The sequence below is a fragment of the Podarcis bocagei genome (assembly GCF_964188305.1).
Source record: "Podarcis bocagei genome assembly, chromosome: 1".
Classification (NCBI taxonomy): domain Eukaryota; kingdom Metazoa; phylum Chordata; class Lepidosauria; order Squamata; family Lacertidae; genus Podarcis; species Podarcis bocagei.
This window is the reverse complement of record NC_138125.1, coordinates 120,375,979-120,399,652: the sequence shown is the minus strand read 5'-3', so window position 1 is coordinate 120,399,652 and position 23,674 is coordinate 120,375,979. Positions and strand designations below refer to the sequence as shown.

General features: G+C 43.2%; 1 protein-coding gene across 1 annotated transcript in view; it reads right to left on the bottom strand.

The window, feature by feature from the left end:
* LOC308581643 (dynein axonemal heavy chain 11-like) overlaps positions 1 to 23,674 on the bottom strand; it is a 236,406-nt gene that overhangs the window by 142,870 nt on the left and 69,862 nt on the right. Inside the window, exons 30-36 of the mRNA XM_081184350.1 lie at positions 22,099 to 22,176; positions 21,355 to 21,487; positions 21,118 to 21,245; positions 17,428 to 17,576; positions 15,118 to 15,268; positions 12,482 to 12,613; positions 9,815 to 9,988 (exon numbers count right to left, since the gene is read on the bottom strand). Coding sequence (XP_081040476.1) covers positions 9,815 to 9,988; positions 12,482 to 12,613; positions 15,118 to 15,268; positions 17,428 to 17,576; positions 21,118 to 21,245; positions 21,355 to 21,487; positions 22,099 to 22,176 — 945 coding nt within the window. The remainder of the gene's footprint in view (positions 1 to 9,814; positions 9,989 to 12,481; positions 12,614 to 15,117; positions 15,269 to 17,427; positions 17,577 to 21,117; positions 21,246 to 21,354; positions 21,488 to 22,098; positions 22,177 to 23,674) is intronic.

The following is a 23,674-nucleotide window of genomic DNA, read 5'->3' as shown; positions in this document are numbered from 1 at the left end:
TTCAGTCAATTTATTTTATTTATTCTAATGAAGAGCATTACAACTGCTTTACTGCACTGAAGCAAGCATCGATCACACCATTAATCACACCTTGTGAATAGTCACAAATCAAGTCCTAACAGCAAGCACTGAATCAGGAGCAATGAAGCATAAACTCCTTCACAATTTATGATCTCTCCAATTGCATCTTTTCAACCATTAAATTGCAAGATACCATAAATTTTTATCTTCTTCACTTCAGTCACATTATTGATTCTGCCTTGTGAAATATAGAATAGCTGTAAATCTAGGCGATTGAATTAAATTTAAAGTCTTGACTTCAGAAAAGAAACCCAACACACTGCCATGGCCGTTAATTTGCACAGAGGAACAAATGATAGAAACATTAAAATTTAAATGGACAACAGGGATTCCCAAGAACCATCGTTCTGTCAATCCCAGGCCACGTCAACCTTGAGCGTTTTTCTTTGAGCCAAATTATAAAAATGCATGGCAACTAATTCAGATAAGAAGAGACTCTGGGTAGGAGGGAGGGTTGACCACTGGCTGTCTTCACTAGGAGCAAAACCCCACCACAGCCATCAGGAAGCAAATTCTGTCCTTGCCTAACACACCTAATTTCAATCAGTTGGCAGCTGTTTAGGAGAAAGAGGTTTTCTGTAATGTGTAGGGAGGCTGTGACCTTTCAGCTGTTGCCAGAGTACTTCCGTCATCCATGTCCATTAGCTACACTGACTGTGGTTGATGGGAGTTGGAGTCCAACCACAACTGGAGGACCACAGTTTCCCCACCCTGATCTAAATAGTTCATTTGGCAAGATGGCATTCACTAAGGAACAGAGAGGAGGAAAGGGGACAAGAGGGTTTCATTTTGTTCCCCCCTTTTTCACTTGCCAACTGAAAAGCATCAGAACCACATTCATTATGGTGGTTTCCAATTTTGGTATATATAAGCCTCCAAAGTCTTGGCCAATCTGTTGTTTTAAATATACAGTGGTACCTCAGGTTAAGAACTTAATTCGTTCTGGAGGTCTGTTCTTAACCTGAAACTGTTCTTAACCTGAGGTACTACTTTAGCTAATGAGGCCTCCTGCTGCCACTGCGCTGCCGCTGCACAATATCTGTTATCATCCTGAAGCAAAGTTCTTAACCTGAGGTACTATTTCTGGGTTAGTGGAGTCTGTAACCTGAAGCATCTGTAACCTGAAGCGTCTGTAACCCAAGGTACCACTGTATGTCTGTCATAGGAGTCAACTCCTAGGGGCCAATGTCCCTTCATGCACTCCCCCAATAAAATATTTGAGGGGGCTTGGGCTCCCAAAAGTTGATAGGCATTGCCATTCAAATGGTGTCTTGTGATCGATTATGTGGAGCAGGGCTTACCTGGCCCCCTCCGCAATATTTTATTCAAGTTGGCGCCACTAGTCTACATTGTGGGTTTCTTGTGTTTATGTTCTGAAATGTGAAATCAAAATAGAGAACCCAAAGGCATCTGCATCTGCCACACAGAGCTTAGAGGTCAAGAAGACTGGGATTGTCAGATGAACCTTGGAGCAGATAAAATGTAGCTCATCAGCCCTTAGGAAAACTGGAAACATTCTATAGAAAGTATGTGGATAATGTCGTTATATAGTTTAGCCAGTAGGTGGCACTAGAGGGAACCTTTTTTTTAATGGCCTGTTTGTCTTATGTTAGCGGACACCTCTGCTAGATCAGAGGTTTCACCTATTCACTATGCACTCTTTGGGTGAGATTCAATGTCATGTTCAGTTTCTGTTTCAGTTTCTGTTAATTGGTTCTCGTGGGAAACTTGCAGATTCTAGCTTCACCAATTAACTCAAGCTGGTGTCAATTTACTCTTGGCAGAAAGCCCAGGTCTGCTTGACCTAGAAACTACTCACTCTGATTGGTTAACGAGCAGCACTCAACTCTGTTATCTAGGGATTGCTAGCACAGTTTGATGTGAGGTGTGTTAGGAGTTAGAAGTGCTGTGTATGGTTATGAGAGAGAGAGAGAGAGAAAGAGAGAAAGAGAGGGTTTATTTTGCTTTTATTTGTATGCAGAAACTCTGCTGGTTTTATTTTTCCTTTTAATAAATCCTGTAAATAGTTATTCTGAGTCTAGCTGACTAGTCATTACTGCCGCAACTAGCTTCCTCGCTGTGCAGGAAAACTCTGCTACGTTTGGGCTAAAGCCAGTAGGGCTATGCCTGACACTTCAAAGTTCCATGAGGTTATGGGCATTGTGCTGCCAGCCTGAGTTGCGGTGGTGTCAGCATCAACGGCGTTGGTTCCAGTAGTTCCAGAAGTTGTTGTTCTCTGGCTGGTTCCTGACCGTGGTGAGCTGGTGACGCAGCGGACACAAGGACAACAGCTGCAGCGTGTGAGTGCTGGGTGCTGTGGTTCCTGTTTTCTCTCTCGGTGGTCGTGAGTAGCTGGTTCCGGGTTCCAGGGACATCGCTCTCAAGATGGCCTCACAACCAGGTCAGATGGCTTTTGAGCGTCTGAATGACTCCAATTACTTGCTGTGGTCGGAACGCATGCAGGCAGTGCTGCAGAGGGATCGTCTCTGGCAAGTGGTGAGTAAGTTTCCTACGAAGCCTGATGATGAAGACCTCGATAAAGACCAAAGAGCAAGGGCCACAATTGTCTTGGGGCTGGAAGATTCCCAGTTGCCGTATGTGAGGGGAATCAAGACAGCTAGAGGTGTGTGGCAAGCACTTAAAGAACTCCATGTGCGTGAGACAGCGGTTTCCAAGCTGTTCATTCGCAAGGCATTGTACAAGGCAATGTTACAGCCTGGGGTTACAATGCAGGAACACCTACACAGTTTACAGTTAAAGTTTGCTGCGCTACAGGAAAGAGACTGTGCATTAGACCAGCAGGAGAAGGTGGCTATTATTTTGAGTTCTCTCCCGGAAAGCTGGGATAATTTAGTTTTGTCTCTAGAAGGCATACAGGAGCGTGATTTATCAGTCAGTTACGTTACTGGGCGTTTGATTGAAGAATGGCAGAAGAGGCAAGAAAGGTCGGTGGCTGCAGAGGCTTCTACAGGTGGGCGGTTTGGAAGGAGTTCTCATGCCGTGCCAGAGGTGAAGCAAAAGCAGCGTACTGGTGAGGAGTCAGCGTTTGCTGTTAGGCGTTGTTTCCGATGTGGGTCTTCAGCGCATCTAAAACGACAATGTCCGGAGTTGGTCAAGTCTCAGTGGCCGGTGCAGGAGCAGAGACGAGATCAGCAGCAGCAGCAGCGTAAAAAGAAATTCTTCAAACGAAAACAGTCGGCTCAGCTGGTGACCGGCGAGGTCAAGATTGCTGATGAGAAACAAGCGGTCTGGGTGGTCGATTCGGGAGCGTCTCGCCACATCGTGAATTCAGATGAATTATTTGTTTCCAAGAACTCAGCACAGCGCAGCCAGGTGGCTCTAGCAGACGGAAGTACTTCCGAAGTGATTTCGGGGGGTGCAGTTTTTGTTCCTTGTCTTCGTGAATGCCTGCAAAATGTACTTTGTGTGCCGTCATTAAGGAGCAATCTGATGTCTGTAGATTGTTTGCTAAAAGCCGGGTTTAAAGTGTATTTTGAAGGAGACAGTTGCATTATTAAGAAGGCTGGTGAGATTTTAGGCACTGCTAAGTCAGAGGGAGGCTTGTTTTGGCTTAAAGCAGGATCTCAAGTTGCAGCAGTAGTCAGTAAATCTCAGCCTGCAGTGAATAACAAAGCTATACATGACAACTGTGTGCACTTATTGCATAGGAAAATGGGGCATGCTTGCTGGAAAAGTGTACTAAAAATGTCTGAATTGGCTGATGGGGGTGATTTAAAGAGTTGTAACAAGTACCTTGATTGTAATGTGTGTAAAAAGGTTAAAACCCACAGAGTCTCTTACCCCAGAAGTGACAGAGTTAGTGAGGCACCGCTACAGCTGGTTCACATGGACGTAATTGGTCCATTTGCTGTAAGCAGGGGTGGATCGCGTTTTTCACTAACAATTGTGGATGACGCCACGCGTTATTCTTGGGTTTTTCCCATGAAAAATAAGGGTGACGTGTTCACTAAGTTTAAAGGCTGGGTGGCATCTGTGGAAAGATTTCTGTCCATTAAACTCAGAAGGATACAGACAGACAGAGGTGGCGAATTTATGTCAAATGCCTTTAAAGATTGGTTGCAAAAGCGTGGCATTGGGCATAGAAAAACGAACGTTTTTTCCCCAGAGGAGAATGGCGTTGCAGAACGAAAAAACAGATCTTTACAAGATATGATGTTTGCCATGCTTGATGATGCTGATTTGCCCATGTCTTATTGGGGGGAGAGCATGCTCACCGCGTGTTATCTCCAAAACAGGCTCTTTCATCAAACAATAGGTACAACCCCGTACTTTAAATTGTTTCAGAAAAAACCTAAAATTGACCACTTGCATGTGTTTGGATCAAAAGCCTGGGTATTAATTCCGAAGCAAATGAGAAAGAAGGGAGATCCTAAGACCAAACAGTTAGTGTTTGTGGGTTACCAGGAGCTGGGAAAAGGTTTCCGTTTTGCTGAAGGGACAAATGGCATTGTGATCTCCAGGAATGCCAGTTTTTGTGAACATAGTGGCTGGGAGAGACTACATGCCAATACTGAGGTTTGGTTTGAACCTTCCCAGGAACTTCATGACTCTGAAGGTAGACACAGAGAGTCAGAGTCTGAGGGGGAGGAAAGTTCAGATAAGAGCTCTCAGGAAAGTGAAGTTAGCCAGAGCCCAGTTGCTAAGCAACAAAAGAGAGGTCATAGTTCTGAGGAGGAAAGTGGGTCAGAAGAAAAATTTTCTCCCAGAAGATCTAAAAGACAAAACAAAGGAGTGCCTCCGGTGCGTTTTTCTCCTGATACTGCAAATGTTTTTAGTGTAATTGCAGAACCCAAGAGTTTTCAGGAGGTGTTAAAGTTACCAAAAGAGGAGGCAGAGCGCTGGAAACAGGCAATGGAGGAAGAGATGTCCTCTCTGAATGAGCACAAGGTTTTTACACCAGTAGCAGCGCCTGAGGGGGCAAAGATTGTAGGCTGCAGGTGGGTGTACAAAGGACTTAGGCCCGGTTAGGACATATCTAGGGTTGGAAGTGTGCTGGGCCCAAGATGGCAGCTGCCTAATTAGTCAGCAGAACAAAGTTAAACAACTACTGACTACGTACAGGATGCAGGATTGCAAAGGGGCAGTGGTGCCTATGGATCCAGGTTTCATAAAAACACTTCATATAGATGAGAGTCCTGAATTTGAACACCCTGATGTATATCACTCTGTAATTGGAAGTTTATTGTATATAGCACAGTGGTCCAGACCTGATATTAGCTATGCAGTAGGCATATTAAGTAGATTGGTCTCAAAACCCACACTAAATGCCTGGAAAGGGGTAAAACAAGTTCTGAGGTATCTCAAGCAGACAATTGGCTATATGTTACAATTAAATTCTTCCGAGGATGAAATGTTGAGTTGCTACTGTGATAGTGACTGGGGAAATTTGCCAGATAGAAAATCTGTCACAGGACTAGTCATAATGGTCGGTGGAGCTTTAATCAGCTGGCGGTCACGCAAGCAAGACGTTGTAAGTGTGTCATCAACGGAATCAGAGTACGCCGCATTGAGTGAATTGTGCAACGAGGTGATTTATTTCAAGCATTTGATGGCAGATTTAAATGTAAATTGTGGAGAACCAGTACAAGTTTACATTGATAATCAAGCTTGTATAACCTTAAGTAAAACAGAGGGTTTCAAATCACGTTCAAAACATATCTCTGTAAAATACCAAAATGTACGTTGCTGTGTACAAGAAAATGTAATCACCTGTACTTATGTGTCAAGTGAAGAAAATGTAGCAGATGTGTTAACTAAACCATTGGCAAAGATAAAGAACAAGCGAATGTGCAAGGGTTTAGGTTTGCTGGAAAAATGATCTTCTACATAGGTGTATTTGGAGTTAATTGTTCAGCAGAATCTGTGAGGGGGTGTTCAGTTTCTGTTTCAGTTTCTGTTAATTGGTTCTCGTGGGAAACTTGCAGATTCTAGCTTCACCAATTAACTCAAGCTGGTGTCAATTTACTCTTGGCAGAAAGCCCAGGTCTGCTTGACCTAGAAACTACTCACTCTGATTGGTTAACGAGCAGCACTCAACTCTGTTATCTAGGGATTGCTAGCACAGTTTGATGTGAGGTGTGTTAGGAGTTAGAAGTGCTGTGTATGGTTATGAGAGAGAGAGAGAGAGAAAGAGAGAAAGAGAGGGTTTATTTTGCTTTTATTTGTATGCAGAAACTCTGCTGGTTTTATTTTTCCTTTTAATAAATCCTGTAAATAGTTATTCTGAGTCTAGCTGACTAGTCATTACTGCCGCAACTAGCTTCCTCGCTGTGCAGGAAAACTCTGCTACGTTTGGGCTAAAGCCAGTAGGGCTATGCCTGACACTTCAAAGTTCCATGATGTCACACTAAGGTGATTGTTCTGCCAGTGCAAGCATTTCCACTTGCCAGACAGGACAATCTCCCCTCACTTCCCTGCCCCCCTGGGCACTGTTCTGGGGGTTTTCCTGACCTTCCTGAGCAGATTTGGGGAGGGCATGGGAGCATGTCTTCTTTTGTCTGTTCCATTTTCATTTTCTCCCCTCTGGGGTGTGTGTGTGTGTGTGTGTGTGTGTGTGTGTGTGTGTGTGTGTGAGAGAGAGAGAGAGAGAGAGAGAGAGAGAGAGAGAGAGAGAGAGAGAGAGGCAGGCAGGGGAAGAGCTGTTTACTCCCCTCTTTTACGCTGCTATTCCTGCTTATATTGTTGCTTTTGATGCAGCTACAAATTTAATGTTGTAATGTGATTTGATTTTGCCGTTGTAAGCTGTTCTGCTTTCTTTTCAAGAAGACAGTGGTGTAAAAACAACAAACAATAAAAGAAAAATGCAGATAGACTGCTCTGTGAATGAACAGGTGAGGGAGAAGCAATGGTTTCTTCAATGTCATCCATCTGCTCCTCACTGTTTACAATCCTAACTATGTCTAAAGGTAAAGGTAAAGGGACCCCTGACCATTAGGTCCAGTCGTGACCGACTCTGGGGTTGCGGCGCTCATCTCGCTTTACTGGCCGAGGGAGCCGGCGTACAGCTTCCGGGTCATGTGGCCAGCATGACTAAGCCGCTTCTGGCGAACCAGTGCAGCACACAGAAACGCCGTTCACCTTCCCGCCGGAGTGGTACCTATTTATCTACTTGCACTTTGACGTGCTTTCGAACTGCTAGGTTGGCAGGAGCTGGGACCGAGCAACGGGAGCTCACCCCGTCGCAGGGATTTGAACCGCCGGCCTTCTGATCAGCAAGTCCTAGGCTCTGTGGTTTAACCCTCAGCGCCACCTGCGTCCCACAGCGCCAACCATGTCTACTCAAGTAATAAATCCTACTGAGGCTGCATTACTGTCCTGATCCTCTGGCCCAAAGGTAGGCTCATAGGAGTGGTTTGGTGCAGGGATACCCAAGAATAATGTCAAATACACCAGGGTGCTTTATTATAAGAAAAACTGTACTTGCAGCACAAGCTAAGGAGCCCCACTGCCTTTGCAGATGCAGAACGAACAGTGAGATGTCATCATGACTTCTCCACACCCAAGCAAACACCCAAGCCAGTGTGGTGTAGTGGTTACGAGCGGTAGTCTCGTAATCTGGTGAACTGGGTTTGCTTCCCCGCTCCTCCACATGCAGCTGCTGGGTGACCTTGGGCCAGTCACACTTCTTTGAATTCTCTCAGCCCCACTCACCTCACAGAGTGTTTGTTGTGGGGGAGAAAGGGAAAGGAGAATGTTAGCCGCTTTGAGACTCCTGAAGGGGAGTGAAAGGCGGGATATCAAATCCAAACTCTTCTTCTTCTTCTATACATTTTTAATACCCAAAGCAGCTTATGTCAGTTTAGCCAGACCTCCCTATCAATTCACCTGACCGGTGAGATAATAGGTGACAGCTATCCAAAGTTTGCAGATAGCTCCCCTTTCTGCGCCAAAAACCCAGCACCCCAGGGTTCACAGATAAGCACATCATCAAAGCCAGCCAATTAGCATATATCAAAGCAAGTGAATATAAAGTTATATGAGTTCATTCTTGCAACAACTACCAATTAATTTTGGGGCTATCTTGACTTCCAGGCAGAGGGCCTTCTCGGTAGTGGCGCCCCACCCCTGTGGAACTCCTTCCCTTCCGATGTCAAGGAGATAAAGAACTATACAACTTTTAGAAGACATCTGAAGACAGCCCTGTATCTGGAAGTTTTTAATGTTTGATGCTTTGTTGTGATTTATATATTCTGCATGCTGCCCAGAGTGGCTGGGGAAACGCAGCAAGATGGGTGGGGAATAGATGATATTCTTATTCTTATTCTTATTCTTATTCTTATTCTTATTCTTATTACAATGGTGTTTGCAAGTCTTCAGGAACATTTCAACACAATTATACAATTTAAAGCAGCATTTGGCTTCCCCTAAGAAAATTTTGGGCAGTGTAGTTTGCCCCTCACAGAACTACAATTCCCTGCACCCTTAACAAACTACAATTCCCAGGATTCTTGGGGGGAGGGGGAGAGTTATGAGCTTTAAATGTATGGTGTGTATGCAGCCTGCATTCATTTGGGCTTACTCCCAGGCAACTGAGGTTAGCATTCTGAGCTATTTGTAATGACAAAAGTATGTTTTTCCCGTTCTCTTGCACATGGAGAACGTTGAAGGGTGACAGAAAAAGTGTCAACAGAATTAATAGGGATGAGCAGGAGCTAAACATCAGCACAGGGGGCAAGGAACTGTCTCTGCTCAGACCAAGGCAACACTGCAGCTAGCATCGTTCAAACAAAACACCTTTGTGGAATTACCAGCCTCCCTGGCTTCTTGAGGTCATTGACTGCTAAGCTGTACCCTGGCTTTAGGAAAGTTGAACTGACCTCTTGCGGTCCTCTGTCTCCCCCTAAATATTGAAGAGAGGTTCTCTCAGGGGTCCACTCCCTACTGGTTGCTTTCCCCCCTCTTCTGCCTGAGTTTCTCACTCCTTCTTGATGGAAGCGATAGGGGTACTGTCTCTGGGAATTTTCCTGAGCACACAGAGATTGTCTCCCTCTCACATGCCTCCTCCTCTCTGGAAGGAGCTGGTGTGGGCGGTGGGACGAGCCCACTGTGGAAATAACATGGGAGGGAAATCAAGGGGTTACTAGTGGCCAATTCTCTCTCCCCGCCCCACTAAGCTGGGAAGAATGAAGAGAAGAAGCGCCATGGTGCACCTGTAGCAGCAAGGCTGGATGCCTTCATCTGCCCCAGCTGCAACAAAACATGTCTCTCCCATATCATCCTCTACAGCCACAGTAGGCACTGTAACTCTCCAATGGTTCGATTCTATTTCTGAAGGTGCATTCTCCCATTGTCTCCTGAGACAGACAGGTGCCAACAATATAGTGGAGGCCCCAGAGGCCAATGGCCCCCTCCCTGGGATCATCCTCTCCCCAGTCTGTGCTCCCCGTAAGCTCATCCTTCTCCTGGGTCTGCCAGGCCCTGGCACAGGTCTGCATGGATAAAATATTACTATACTTATAGGAATCTTCGGGACTTCTTCCCAGCTATAGCGTCAAGACAAAACCCAATGAACAGAATCTGCTTTAACAAAACCCTTTTCGTAATAACAATGCGCTTTCCACTGGCACAGTATTCCTTGTGTTGTGACACTGCTTTGATAATTAGCAACACTTGAACTCCAACTTGTTATGCACTTTGTGTTCCCCCTAATCCAGCCGTAATTATCCAGATATGTGCTGCTTCTCTTATGACTAATTGCAGTGGATTGTCCTACCTGGAGAGGGACATCTGCTTCTATTTCGGTGCCTGGAATTTTCTCACTCCACAAAGTAAATTTTTTCGTATCCGGGTCAATGAAGTAATCAAAAACCGTCCCTTGGGAAGGAAATTTTATTGTTCGCATTTCTTTGATCCACCATCTACTAAACTCCATGCGATAATCAATTAGCTGAAAAACAGAACAAAGGGGAGACCGACATGAAACACGGGGAGAGGTGTGCTAGCCCGACTGTGAGCATTTTATTTGTTTGTTTGTTGGTTTGTTGGTTTGCTTGCTTGCTTGCTTGTTCTGTTTTGAAGGCACCCAAAATAGCTGCCATCCTCTGGGTGACATTCAAGAAATATTTTAAACAATTAAAGCAGCACTAGAACAACCAAGGGGCATAGCTCAACAGCAGAACACATGCATTGCATGTACTGTAGAAGATCGTTGGATCAGTCCCTGGCTTTTCCAGGCAGGGCTGGGAAAGACTGCTATCTGGAAAGTCAGTGCCTATCATCGTAGACGAGAGTGAGCCAGATGAACCAATGGTCTGTTTAAATAAAAGACAGCTTATTATGTTCCTTACCGTTATAAAACAGAGAGGAAAGCTTAAAGAAAAGAAAAAACCAAGTGGGAATGTTAAGTTCATAACTTAGAAACTGCAGGAGCTGAAGGACTTTCTCCCAAACTATGTTCACTGATCTAAGTTATGGGAAATAACTCAAGGAACTATTCGATAGTAACTTTTTAACCCTGAGGTTTCCTAGACTGTCTCTTTTCTTACAATGAAAATACCAAGGCACTTTATTCTTTTATAATCATATGTTGCTGCATGCTTTCGGGTGACACCAGAGAGCACAGAGTTATATGAGAAACAAAAGGAAGTGGCCACAGAGTTTTTCTGGAAGCAAAAATGCCATTTGGTTCATACTAAGTCCCTCATTCGCAGAATACGGAATGCCCACCCTAACATACTGTCACATTCAAAGCCCTCTTCCAAGCCATACATAGCACATCAGAAAGATGCAGTAAAGGTGAGCCAGGTTATGGCACTTAACAATACATGCATCCATGGTGTGATAGGGTTCAGCTTGCACCTTGAAATGTCTTGGGATATTAAAGAAAGGAAGGGAAACAAGGATCTGGAGACACATTTGCCTTATTTCACTGTTCTGACAAATATAGACTTGGTAGCCAATCAGTGGCCTAAATCCCCTCAAAAGGGGTAGTGATCTGCCAGCTACTTCATCAGTTGTCAGGGTGAAAAGTCTTCTATCACAGCCAATATTAACTAGATGTTGGTAGGAGACCCTGGCAAGTGGTAAAAGGAAACAGGAGGCTCAGAGTATTTCCTGGGTCTGTATATCCCTGTAGAGAGAACAGTCATGAATCATTAGGCTGAGAAACGTTCCTTCCTGTTGGATCAGTTATATCAGGGACATGTGATCTTGCTGGCAGAAAGTTACTGTGATCGTCTGACGCTTTCCCTTCAGAACTTGTAAGAAGCAGGAGTTGGTGGGATAGTTGGCTTGTGGGATGGTAGGTGCAAAAGATTAGAAAAGCCCTATGGTGCATATTATGTTTCCGAGGGCCAAAAATGTTTATCAAGTGTCAAATGTACGAAATGGAAACTGTAGAACATATCGCCACAAGAAAGAACCCAAAGAAAAGGGAGTGAATAACTAGCAACAAGGCAGAACAGCTGTGCTACATAAAAATATGTCCAGGCCTTATCTGTTGGCATGGACAGTGTATTCTGATTTCTGACCCCTACAGTACACAAAGGAGTGGTGTGTCCAGAATCATGTATGAATGCATATTAATTTTCTAAAATAATTGCTAAAATGCACATTTGAAGGTGGGCATCTTGGATGTATCACTTTGGGGTGACAGACGGTAGAAGTGGAGAACATCACTGTTCTTCAGCAACTAGGCCAAGGTGAGATCTTCTGGATCTTTCTGTAAATACAGTCATACCTCAGAGGTCGAACGGAATCTGTTCCGGAGGTCCGTTCGACTTCCAAAACATTCGGAAACCAAGGTGCGGCTTCCAATTGGCTGCAGGAAGCTCCTGCAGCCAATCGGAAGCTGCGTCGGACATTCAGGTTCTGAAGAATGTCCACAAACCGGAACACTCACTTCCGGGTTTGCGGCGTTCACGAGCCAAAACTTTTGACTCGCAAGGCGTTCTACTTCTGAGGTACGACGGTATAAAAAAACACACACTCACGGCCATAATTTTGCAGTTAATGATACAAATATTACTGGCTTATTTTTCCTGTCTCATTTCTTATTGAAAATATATTGGAAGCAGTGTGGTGCAGTCAGTGGACTACAGGGACTAGGCTAGTCTCCTAAACGTTCCTGGTAAATTAGAGTATTAAAGTATTAAAGCCTGGCGCCTGCTTCCCAAAGCCCAGGAAACCTCTGCCTGGTTTAGGGAGTGCTCATGCACGTGATGTTGTGCCCCCGCCATCACTCTTGCAAACTGGTGCCTCTGGCCCTGTCCCCCTACGAAAAATTTCACCGCACGCCATTGACTGGAAGATAGAATCATAGAATTGTTGAGTTGTACAGGACGTCATGGGTCATGTAGCCTGTGTGATGCAGGAATGGTTGCTGTCAAACTTGAAGAGAATACCAGAATACTGTTATCTTCCCTCAAAACCAACCACTCACCTGATCTTGGAACAAAGCACCACCAAAGGCCCATATACTCGCAAATGCAAAATATACTTCATAGAGTTCACGAGGAGAGTCTGGAGGAGCATTCTCCGGGGTCAGGAGACAATCCAGTAATGAACACAAAGTCTCCAGTGAAAATAAATAAAAAGGAAGGAGAGAACAGAGATATCTGAATACAGTCCCTACATCCTTCATATTCTTATTTCTACTTTTATAGCTGCTACTGTCCCAATATAATAAATATTTTAAAACACTTAATTTCACATAACCATTGTGATGTATTTATAATTACAGAGGACGGCATCTGACTACGTTCTCTTCAGGGTAGGCTCATTGAAATTAATAGACCACGCCCATTAATTTCAGTGGGTCTACTCTGAGTAGGACTGGTATCAGATTTGGCATAGAAGAAGAAAAGTCACACACAGGAGACCAAAGCAATGAGTCGAGGGCGACTTCCCTTTATTATAGGCAGGAAAGCCTGCTGGGTAGCTGCTCCTACGATATGTGAGGCACACCTAAGCAACATACACAAATTGTTGAACTGAAGAGGGAGGGGGAAGATTAATTCCCAGTGTGGATCTATGTGCAGTCCCCACTTCTTCTCTGGCCCATGTGCAATTGAATCAAGCACTGCAGAAGGAAGAGCTGTTTGAGAGCTGGGATGAAGGACTGGAAACTGTATTCAGCCACTGAAAAGTGGTAACTGATGCAAGAAGAAGGAATTTGCCATATACTATTCCTGGAGGGTGTCACATGGCAGTGGTAGAGGCAGAGAGGTTCACACTAAGATATGGTCCTCTAGATGTTGAACTACAACTCCCATCATCTCTGACCACTGGCCATGTTGGCTAGTTTTGATGAGAATTGTAGTCCAGCAACACGTGGAGGATCAAAGGTAAGCCAGCCTACAGGAATGTGTTCTGCATGCAAAGCCTGTTTTCAGAAAGCATAATATTGGTAGGGCTAGCATATGTCCCAGACATTACCAGGATTTCAAAGGCGAAATTGACGTCTGGGGGGGGATTTCCGAAAGGTGGCGCTTTGTCCTGGATCTTAGGCAAGTCAAATGAAAAATCACATTTTTGGGGGGGTTCTTGTAAGAAAAAGTTCAACAACTTTGGGTTTTGTCTAAAAAAGTCTCAACAACTTTGGGGGTTTCCTAAACAAAGCTCAACAATCTCGGTGGTTTCCTAAAAGAAAGTTCAGCAACTTTCAGGATGTCCTGTTTTCTACTTTTTGAAATAAGGCAACCCTAAATATTGGTAACTGATATTACCCTCTTAAGCACACATACCTAGGCTGAAAGAGCAGAAGGAAGTCTCTATCAGACTGTGTTCAAATTATGGAACTGGGCCTACAAGTTGGAAGAGTGTTCTCTGCAATATATAGGTTGGGAAAATATAGAGTTACTGAGATTTGTGACAGCTGCAGATACTGGCTCAATTCCAGTATAACAGGGAAACATCAACTGCACTGGGAGAATGGTGTCACATAGTCCTATTTGCTTCCCAGTTCAGCTCCTACAGATGAGCACAAAATTCACTCCTTTTCTTCCCCCCTACTCCCAGGATTTCCAGAATCTTGCCCTGTTCCACCTTTGCATGTGCGCAGAGACAGATGTACACACACACACACACACACAGAGAGAGAGAGAGAGAGAGAGAGAGAGAGAGAGAGAGAGAGAGAGAGAGAGGTTTCTGCAATGAGCACTGCTGTAGTAGTCCTTCTTCTGGTGCAGAATCTATGCAAGCAAACTTTATTAAATTAATATGTTTTTAAAAGTCATGGGGTGGGGACCCCAACCACACACCCTTTACCACTTTTAGAGTGCAAATGTGTGCAGATGACTCAAAAAATAATACCCATATGCAATGTAACTGCTGTTCAAAAGACCCACATCTAAGTTCTCTAGTTTGAGTTTTTCTGCCTTGTATGTTAGGCACAAAAAAACCTGTTTTCATTTCTGGCTTTTGTTTTTTCCTCATAGAAAAATAATGTGATCCAGAAAGCTTTTTTTAAAAAACACACACACAAAAGCTTCATATAAAAGCATTATTCAAGTGCATAACTTCTGCATTCATTCAGAAATGCATATGGCATTTTAAAAATAACATAACTTAAGGAAAGTAAGGGCTTGTCCCATATAATGTCTGTTGGAATTTCATTTGCTTGCTAAAGTAACTTCAGATCAAGCAACGGTCTGTCCAGAATTCTGTATAGCAGTTAACACTCCTAAATTGTTGAGCTCAATTTTATCAACAGCCAAATAACTTCATTGTAATTATGGAGTCCGTTTTAGAAAATGAAGGAACACCGACCTCACCTCCAAAGCGTTCCCATATTTCTTTTTTATATATACTACTTGTATGAACAATAACTTGACTCTATAAGAGTCTTAAGAGTAGTCTTTTTGACTTTAAATGAGATTACTGTAGAGGATGGCATTCAGGAGAAAACAGTTACACAATCTGTGTCTGTTTTGTCACCTGAATCACAAAACACAAAATGTTAAACCATGCTGTGATTATAATGAAGTTTCTTCACACTAGGTCTGCATACTTGAACACTCTCACAATCACATCTCAGGAAGAGTGGCAGTCTGAAGATCCTGCTGCAGTTGTTGTTACCTGAACCATGCTGTTCTCTGGAATGGGGGTGATGGTTTTTAAGTTGCAGCGGACTTGCTCCAAGCAGTAAGGAACATATTTGTCAAAAAGGATGGTTAGATTTGCCCTTTCCGTCTGTGCTTTGCGAGTTTCAATCCAGCTAGTCACATATCTGTGAAAACAAACTTATTTAAAGGTGTTTCTCCTCCCCTTAAATCAATTGCTTTTGTTTACTATGTTTGAAAGCGGGTTTATGAGAAGAGTAGAGGATTCTTTGCGGAGCTGCCTAGTGCTTTTACTGTATGTCCTTAGCTTGGTTCAGCCTTATTTTACTTGCTGAAATGCCTCTCCGAATTACCTTGTTGTTGGTGATCCGTTTCCAACTGATTTGGCCTTGTAGTACAACTGTGACTAAGTTACTGCTTCTTTTGCCTTCCCAAACCAGTGCCCTCCACATATTTTGGACTCCATCTCCCAGTAGCTCCAACCACTATGACCAGTGACCAGGGGTGATGAGAGTCAAAGTCCAAACCATTTGGAGGGCTCCTGATTAGAGAAGGCTGCTTGATTCTGTTCCAGGGGTGTGTTCTTCTGTCAGTTAAAATTTAGGACTTTAAATGCCTTTTTTTTTTTTACCCCTAAGACACACTCTCCCTCAACCTGTCATCTTTCAGATGTTTTGGATTACAACACCCCTCACCCTTGGCCATTGGCCATAGTGTCTGAAAGGAATGAGAATGGGAAATGCTGTTTTAGAAGCATATGACATTTCCATGGATGTTGAGGGAAATAACAAATGTAATTTAGAGAAGAAGAAAAATGGCCACTCGCATACCGTCACCTCCACACCAATAAAGCTTTTCTGTCTGAGCTTTCTCCAATTCTCCCAACACCTGGCATTATTATTTCATCCCTCTTCCCCACTGTTTACCTATAGGATCTGGGGTTACCCCTTGACTACCCCAGACACATTTTCCTCTCAGTGCAGGTCATCAAACTTTGTGGACCAGTGGGCACATTTCCACCTGCAGGCACTGAGTCAGCAACCCCTGTTCTGGACATTTCCCCTATGTTCTCATGCCCTGTGTCTCCCTAGAAAGTTGCCTTCTTCACACTAAAGGTCTGGCACCAGTCCTCCAGATTTTCAGATAGAATTCTTCCCCAGTCCTGACAAGATACGCTAGGGCAGTGTTTCCCAAACTTGGGTTACCGGCTGTTTTTGGACCACAACTCCCATCATCCCTGGCTAGCAGGACCAGTGGTCAAGAACGATGGGAACTGTAGTCCAAAAAGAGCTGGAGACACAAGTTTGGGAAACACTGGGCTAGGGACTGAACCTGGGACTTTTTGCCTTCAATGCAGGTGCTCTACCACTGAAATGTTCCTTTTCCCATATTGGAGGATGTCCCCATGGCTCACATGGACTATACTACAGCTCTAGTAGCAACACCAGGGCATTGTGGCTCCAATGACAAGTTCCTTTGTACAATACTGATCAGCTTAATTGAGGAAACAGCTGTTCACTCAATACCATAGAGTATATAGCTGACAGTAGCGATGTATGGAAGTGAAAGCTGGACCATAAAGAAGGCTGATCATCGAATAATTGATGCTTTTAAATTCTGGTGCTGGAGGAGACTCTTGAGAGTCCCATGGACTGCAAGAAGATCAAACCTATCCATTCTTAAGGAAATCAGCCCTGAGCGCTCACTGGAAGGACAGATCCTGAAGCTGAGGCTCCAATACTTTGGCCACCTCATGAGAAGAGAAGACTCCCTGGAAAAGACCCTGATGTTGGGAAAGTTGGAGGGCACAAGAAGAAGGGGACGACAGAGGACGAGATGGTTGCATAGTGTTCTCGAAGCTACCAGCATGAGTTTGACCAAACTGCGGCAGGCAGTGGAAGACAGAAGTGTCTGGCGTGCTCTGGTCCATGGGGTCACGAAGAGTCGGACACGACTAAACGACTAAACAACAACAACATACAGCTGACAAGATGACAGCTACATGAACAGAGCATTCAGCAAGCTGTTTGCTGAGTTAAGAATACAGTATAGCGCAGCAGCAAATGAGATCATCACTACCAAAGGAGCAAGCATGGCCATAGGCATTTTGGACAGCATAGGTCTGTTGTCCGATCCAGGAGGGTTCTTCATATATTCTTCCTGGCCCCAGAGTTGCTGGCTCAAGGTGCACTGAAATGCCATTCCTTATGTGATTGCTTGTTAAATGTGTGTCTTGCCTTTCTTCAAGCTGGCTAATGAAAGAGCACAAAATGGGTAATATTGCAAAGGGCACATTAAAAGTACAAAAAGCAAGGGAGGTACTCACGGACTCCAGCCTAGGTCCTGCGTATTCACATAGAGGATGCCAGCTCTCGACACAGTGGCTGGAGTTGCTGCCCGGAGGTGGCTTATTTCAAACACCAGCCGCATGGAAGGTGTTAATGAAATTCGTTCGTTACTTGCTAAAGTCAGAACCTAAGCACAGAGTCATTACAATTTTATTGCAGTAGGTATTTGCTTTTCAAATTAAGTAATTAAGGTTCTGTTGTGGTTTCTTTTTAAAAAAGTAAGAATCACAAAGCACATGTTCAGCTATAGCTAATACACAGGAATATGATTTTATTTTCCAATGAGTGTTATTTGTCAGTTTAAATAATATCCCTTATATCTTTATGGATATCTGCCGTGACATTCAGGAAAACAGCAGAAGAATGAACTCAAACACTATCCAATGAGAAGATCTCTTGCATAAGACACATTGAAATTAATGAAAGTGATACTGTGCTGCTTCAATTAAACATGTGCAGGAGAACTTCCCTTTGGACTGTCCTTAATTTCTTCGATGTTTTTATAAAGCCATGTTAATCGTCATTTCATTGAAAAGCCAACTGATTCCCTATCCACTTACCCAGCAATAATCACAATGGACAAAAAGGTAACTCTTCTCTGTAGTTTTGTTTTGCTGGCCTTACACAAAAGGATTCTTTATTGTCAGTGGGAATAAAATCAATATAATATCTTGATTCATGGAAAGAAATTTATGTTAGGGATGGGTTGAAAAACAGCAAAACAAAAGGGATAACAATAGTAAATCATCATGAAATCAAACCTACAATTTATGAAGAGAAGAAACTATGAATTAAATCTCTTAAAATTGAATAAGCCAGCAATGGTGTGGTTTCAATGCACATTAAACAAAAGTTCAGGCAATAAGGGAAAAAAACCTGGCTATTTTTCTTTCCAAGATGCTGTTCTTTGGTCCCTTGAATTAAGTAAAGTAAAGTAAATATTAAATAAAGTAAATTAAATAAAGTAAAGATGAAAATGTTACATTTTACTAAATCAATGTACTGCTGCAAATGCAAAAGTAAACTGAGGCTTTGTATTTCACACAATTATTTTAGGGCTCAAGTGGTTGGAAAAGAAATAAATTAAAAGGTGTTGTTGTCAGTTGCTAGCAGAAAGGCTCTCAGAGATAGCTGTTCAGATATAATGCTAAACCACAGTGTGGTATTGCTTGAATGTGCATGAGGCTTCCGTTCTCTCATCTCTCCACATGGGCTCTGTTATCATCCTACCCTTCCTTTTACAAGGGAAACCACAGTTTCCCGTGTCTGCAATGGGGAAACCATGGTTTATCTGCAAAACATAACTGGATGCCATGTTTGCTTGTGATTTCCAATTCCATCTTAAAGGAAAACTGGTTTATGCAAAACATAATTTGCCTCCTTTAGAAGAAAAAAAGTAGCAAAATATGTTTGCTGTGAAACAGGAAGTATCGGGGGAGAAAGGAAGGGAAGGAAGGGTTTTTTTTGTTGTCTTACTGTAACACCAATATCATGCCTTGGCAATATATCTGAACTGAGCTAAAGAGAAATCCAGTTTCATCTACTACATCATTTAACTATAATCGAAGAGAGAAATTAAACTGTTTTCCCCCAATCCTTCGCAAGAAAAGAAATCCAAACACATGATTCCAAACACAAACTTATCGGGGGGGGGGGGAATCAAGTATTTCAAGAGTAACGATAAAATCGCGAGAAGTGGAAGGAATTTGGCTGTGAGAATGAGGAATGTTCTATGGCAAACTGGAGAAATAGGCCATACAAGATATGTTGTAGATCCCGTGTGCTACAATAGAGCGATGGCCCACAGTGGGCCTGGATAACCTGTTCCAGTGTGATCCATTTTTATCTTCTATGATTGTACTTGCCATCAGGTGCTATTCTTCTGGTGTTCCTAAGGGGCGGTGCAACGCCACACATCCCCCACTGAGTACTTTAGCTTAAAAGCTACAATAGAGTCCTTAGAATCTAACAACAAGAGCTATTCTAGGAGCTGGTTAGGAAAATGTGATTTAAAGGAGGTTTCCAGCATTGTGTGAAATTAGGGCAAAAAAAAAAAAATTCTTTTCAATTTGCACAAAGTATCTCAATTCCAACAGTTTGCTCTCCTGCTGTTGTATCCATCATAAAGAAAGGCCAGGACGCCGTGGTGAATAAAGGTGACATTTTAATCAATGGAGATTAATACATACTAAAAAAAAATACAAAATGATTCAGCTTTCTGCTCCTCCCACTTCCAAGGTTGAACCATGAACTTTCCACTTTTACTCATTTTAGTTAAGGAGACATTCTCTCTCTCTCTCTTTTACACTAAATGGGTGCTGGTGGTAAGTCTAGGTCATGTGGGTTTAGATCTACTCTTTATTCCAAAATACATAATTCTATTTTGGATGCTATTGGTATCTTTAAACCTCGAATTATATCACAGCACAACCGTACTGGGTCTATCAATGAAAAAAATATTTCTCTATTAGCACTGTCTACTATAAGCAGGAGCCTTGGTCAATGTCGTCTATAGGAAACGGTTGTAAGTGTTGGTATAATAAGGCCAGAAACAGATTTTAGGTTTTTCTCCACCGAGTTTTGATACAATAGAGGCATCATTGCCCGTAGTGTGCTTATTCTTCACACTTTTGTCTTTGCAGGTCTTAGGTCAATTCAAAAACTAGCAAAACCTTGTTGAGTAGAGATAGTAAGTGTGCATGATTACAGTCTATCTTTCCACTTGCAGTGTCTGAAGTGGCTTGCAAATATAATAAAATTAACAATTCTCACCTACAGATGCAAAAAACCCCCAAACGATAAGCTCTAGATTAAGAGGCATTGACAGGAGAACAGTGACATGGCCAGCTAGGACTGGGAAAATAACACAGATTTGACACCTAAATCAGGTGAATTTTTCCTGTGAGGGTGTCCCATAAATGGGGTTCCATAGCAAAACCAGGCCCTTTATCCTTTAACACTACTGTACAACCTATCTTCAGGGGCTTGGGGTGAGAGGCACTCAAAGATTACCTCCAGGGTCACACAGGCAAAAGCAGTCCTTCAACAGTCTTCTAAGGTAGCCTCATGTCTGATGCTTTTCACTCTTTATCCTCCATCCAGACAAGGAAGAAGCATCATGAGAGTTCAAGGACACATTCTAGCCAGGCAAAAACACTTGAGGTGTGTAGAAGGTCAGTGAAGGATTTCAAAGGCCAGATAAAAATGTTTGGAGGACTGTATCTGTGTCACCCCCCCCCATCCAACCAAGCCTGAGGTTCCCCACTCCTGCTTTACAGGAATCTAAGATGGATGCTTAAAAAGTAGAGACATCACCTTGCCAACAAAGGTCCGTATAGTAAAATCTATGGTTTTCCCAGTAGTGATGTATGGAAGTGAGAGCTGAACCATAAAGAAGGCTAGTCTCCGAAGAATTGATGCTTTTGAATTATGGTGCTGGAGGAGACTCTTGAGAGTCCCATGGACTGCAAGAAGATCAAACCTATCCATTCTGAAGGAAATCAGCCCTGAGTGCTCACTGGAAGGACAGATCCTGAAGCTGAGGCTCCAATACTTTGGCCACCTCACGTAAATCCGGCACTGCAGGAAACACTGTAGATATTTAGCAAATGGACCAGAAGAGTATCTCACCTGCTCATCACAACCATGTTAAAGAATGTGATACACACCTTATTGTCATCCATGACAGTGTTGAGTGACTCAATCCACATAGGATCAATGTCACCATCCAGGACAATCCATTTGGGGCCATCATGTGTGATGCTAGACAGTTCTCTCATCATGGAAGAAAACAAGCCTTCAAAACGATGAAAACAAAAATTAGTTTTTTAAACAACAACAAACTTGTATGTGTTTGTATATGTTGAGATGTGCAATTTTATTAAGCGTATAATGATTGGAAATACCATCTTTCCACTCCCTTGTTGAAGGGTGAAGAAACCCAAAAAGTTCATCCGTTGTGACAGCTTTGGGGTTGATATCATTCCATGCTGGCCTCAGCTTCATATTTGAGTAAGTCGCGTGTAGTGTCTTTAATATCTAAAGCAAGAACATTTTATCATGCCAGTTTCACAATCAAGCAGTAGCATCAGTTAAAAGGCATCTTTCAGAATTATTTGCTGTTCCACGTGCAACAGAGAAGTTAACCTGAATATATATCTAACAGGTAACTGCAGTCAGTCATTAGCACACACACACACACACACACACACACACACACACACACCGCCGCTAGTTGTATGTGTGCAATATATGTGTTTCACACATTCACACTTTACATCTTAGGCCCACTTCCTTAAGTGTGCATGTCCTCAGTATACCTATCCATAGGTTTCCTTTCTTGCAGCACTAGTGATAGTTCTTCAGCTTTCCTCAACCCTGACATAGGACTTCAGTTTTATGTGCTCTGCTCCTACATATGCGAGGAAATGCATATATACATCCGGGAGATAAATATGTAACCGGATTTGGGGGGAACGAAAACTGATAAAGTTGACATGCCCCACCGACACCAGAATATCAATTTCACCGAGACTATTGAACACAGAAGTTTCATCAAAGTGGCAAACATCTTGTAACCTGCATTACCGATTCATGCTCTCTTTATTGCTATTTGTTTGTTGGAGAAATGGGTGTATTCTTCATTTTACCTGGCTTTTCCCTGTTCCAGCATTTCCAACCACAAAGACCGAATGCCTGACAGCCAGTAGTTCTTCTAACTGCATAACCTAAAAAGCCGTTCAAGAAAATTAGGGTGGGTGGGGTTTGGAATTGATATGATGGCGAACATATTTTACAGGCATAGCTATGTATTAAGAAAACTGTAAGAATGAAGGAGAAGAATCGGAGAACACTTTTCTTTCCCATTTCAATAAACATCAGTCCTATTTTATTCTCTCATTCCTTAAAAAAATTGCCCCTCTTTTACTCTGTTCTGCCGCAGTTGTGGAACGTATTCAGAAAGACACAAGTCAGATTTTCACTGGGTGTGTTGGACATGCTCTGTGTGATTTTACTACTAAGGGCTGAAAGAATGGAGTCAATAGCAGCATCAACACTACATTGTCCAGAACTACATTGTCTCTGGTTTTAGGTGAACAATGAACAATAGGACCATTCCATTAGGTTTTGATACTTCTGCAGCAGGGAAGGCATATGGATTATGCTGTGTTGCGAAATATTACATTGAGATTAGACACAAGTGGTATAAGGGGTTATGTTGGGTGGTTAACCTGTGACCTTCTACATCAGGGTCTTCTACAAACTTGGGTCTCCAGCAGTTTTTGGACTACAGTTCCCATCATCCCTGACCCCTGTCCTGCTAGCTAGGGATGATGGGAGTTGTAGTCCAAAAACATCTGGAGAGCCACAGGTTGCTCACCAAGCCAGCCCAACTTTGATCTACAAGCCCAAACCATCTGACATATTAGTTAAATTATTATTATAATTATTAATTAAATTTCTATACCACCAAAGATCACAGGGCGGTTCACAACATAAAAATTAAATGTGCAACATAGGTTTCACTATATTGTCTCAGTACGTAAAGGTAAAGGTAAAGGGACCCCTGACTATTAGGTCTAGTCGTGACTGACTCTGGGGTTGTGGCGCTCATCTCGCTTTATTGGCCGAGGGAGCCGGTGTACAGCTTCCGGGTCATGTGGCCAGCATGACTAGGCCGCTTCTGGCGAACCAGAGCAGCGCACGGAAACGCCGTTTATCTTCCCACCGGAGCGGTACCTATTTATCTACTTGCACTTTGACGTGCTTTCGAACTGCTAGGTTGGCAGGAGCAGGGACCAAGCAACGAGAGTCACCCCGTCGCGGGGATTCGAACTGCCGACCTTCCGATCGGCAAGTCCTAGGCTCTGTGGTTTAACCCACAGCGCCACCCACATGTCTACTCAAAATATAAGTCCTACTGTGGAGTACATGGAGTCCTTCTGTGGAGTACATGGATACAGGGCTGCAGCCTCGCTGAGAGTATTGAAGGTCGTTTGGTAGTTTGAGTTCACTTGCAGTGTAATAAATAAAAGATTGTTAGAAGGAAAGGAATGTCATTAATATCATAGAATCACAGATTTGGAAGGGACCCTGAGGATCATCTAGTCTGACGCCCTGCAATGCAGGAATATGCAGCTGTCCCTTACAGGGATCAAACCTGCAACCTTGGGGTGATCAGCACCATGCTCTAACCAACTGTTATTTTTCATTCCCTATTACAGT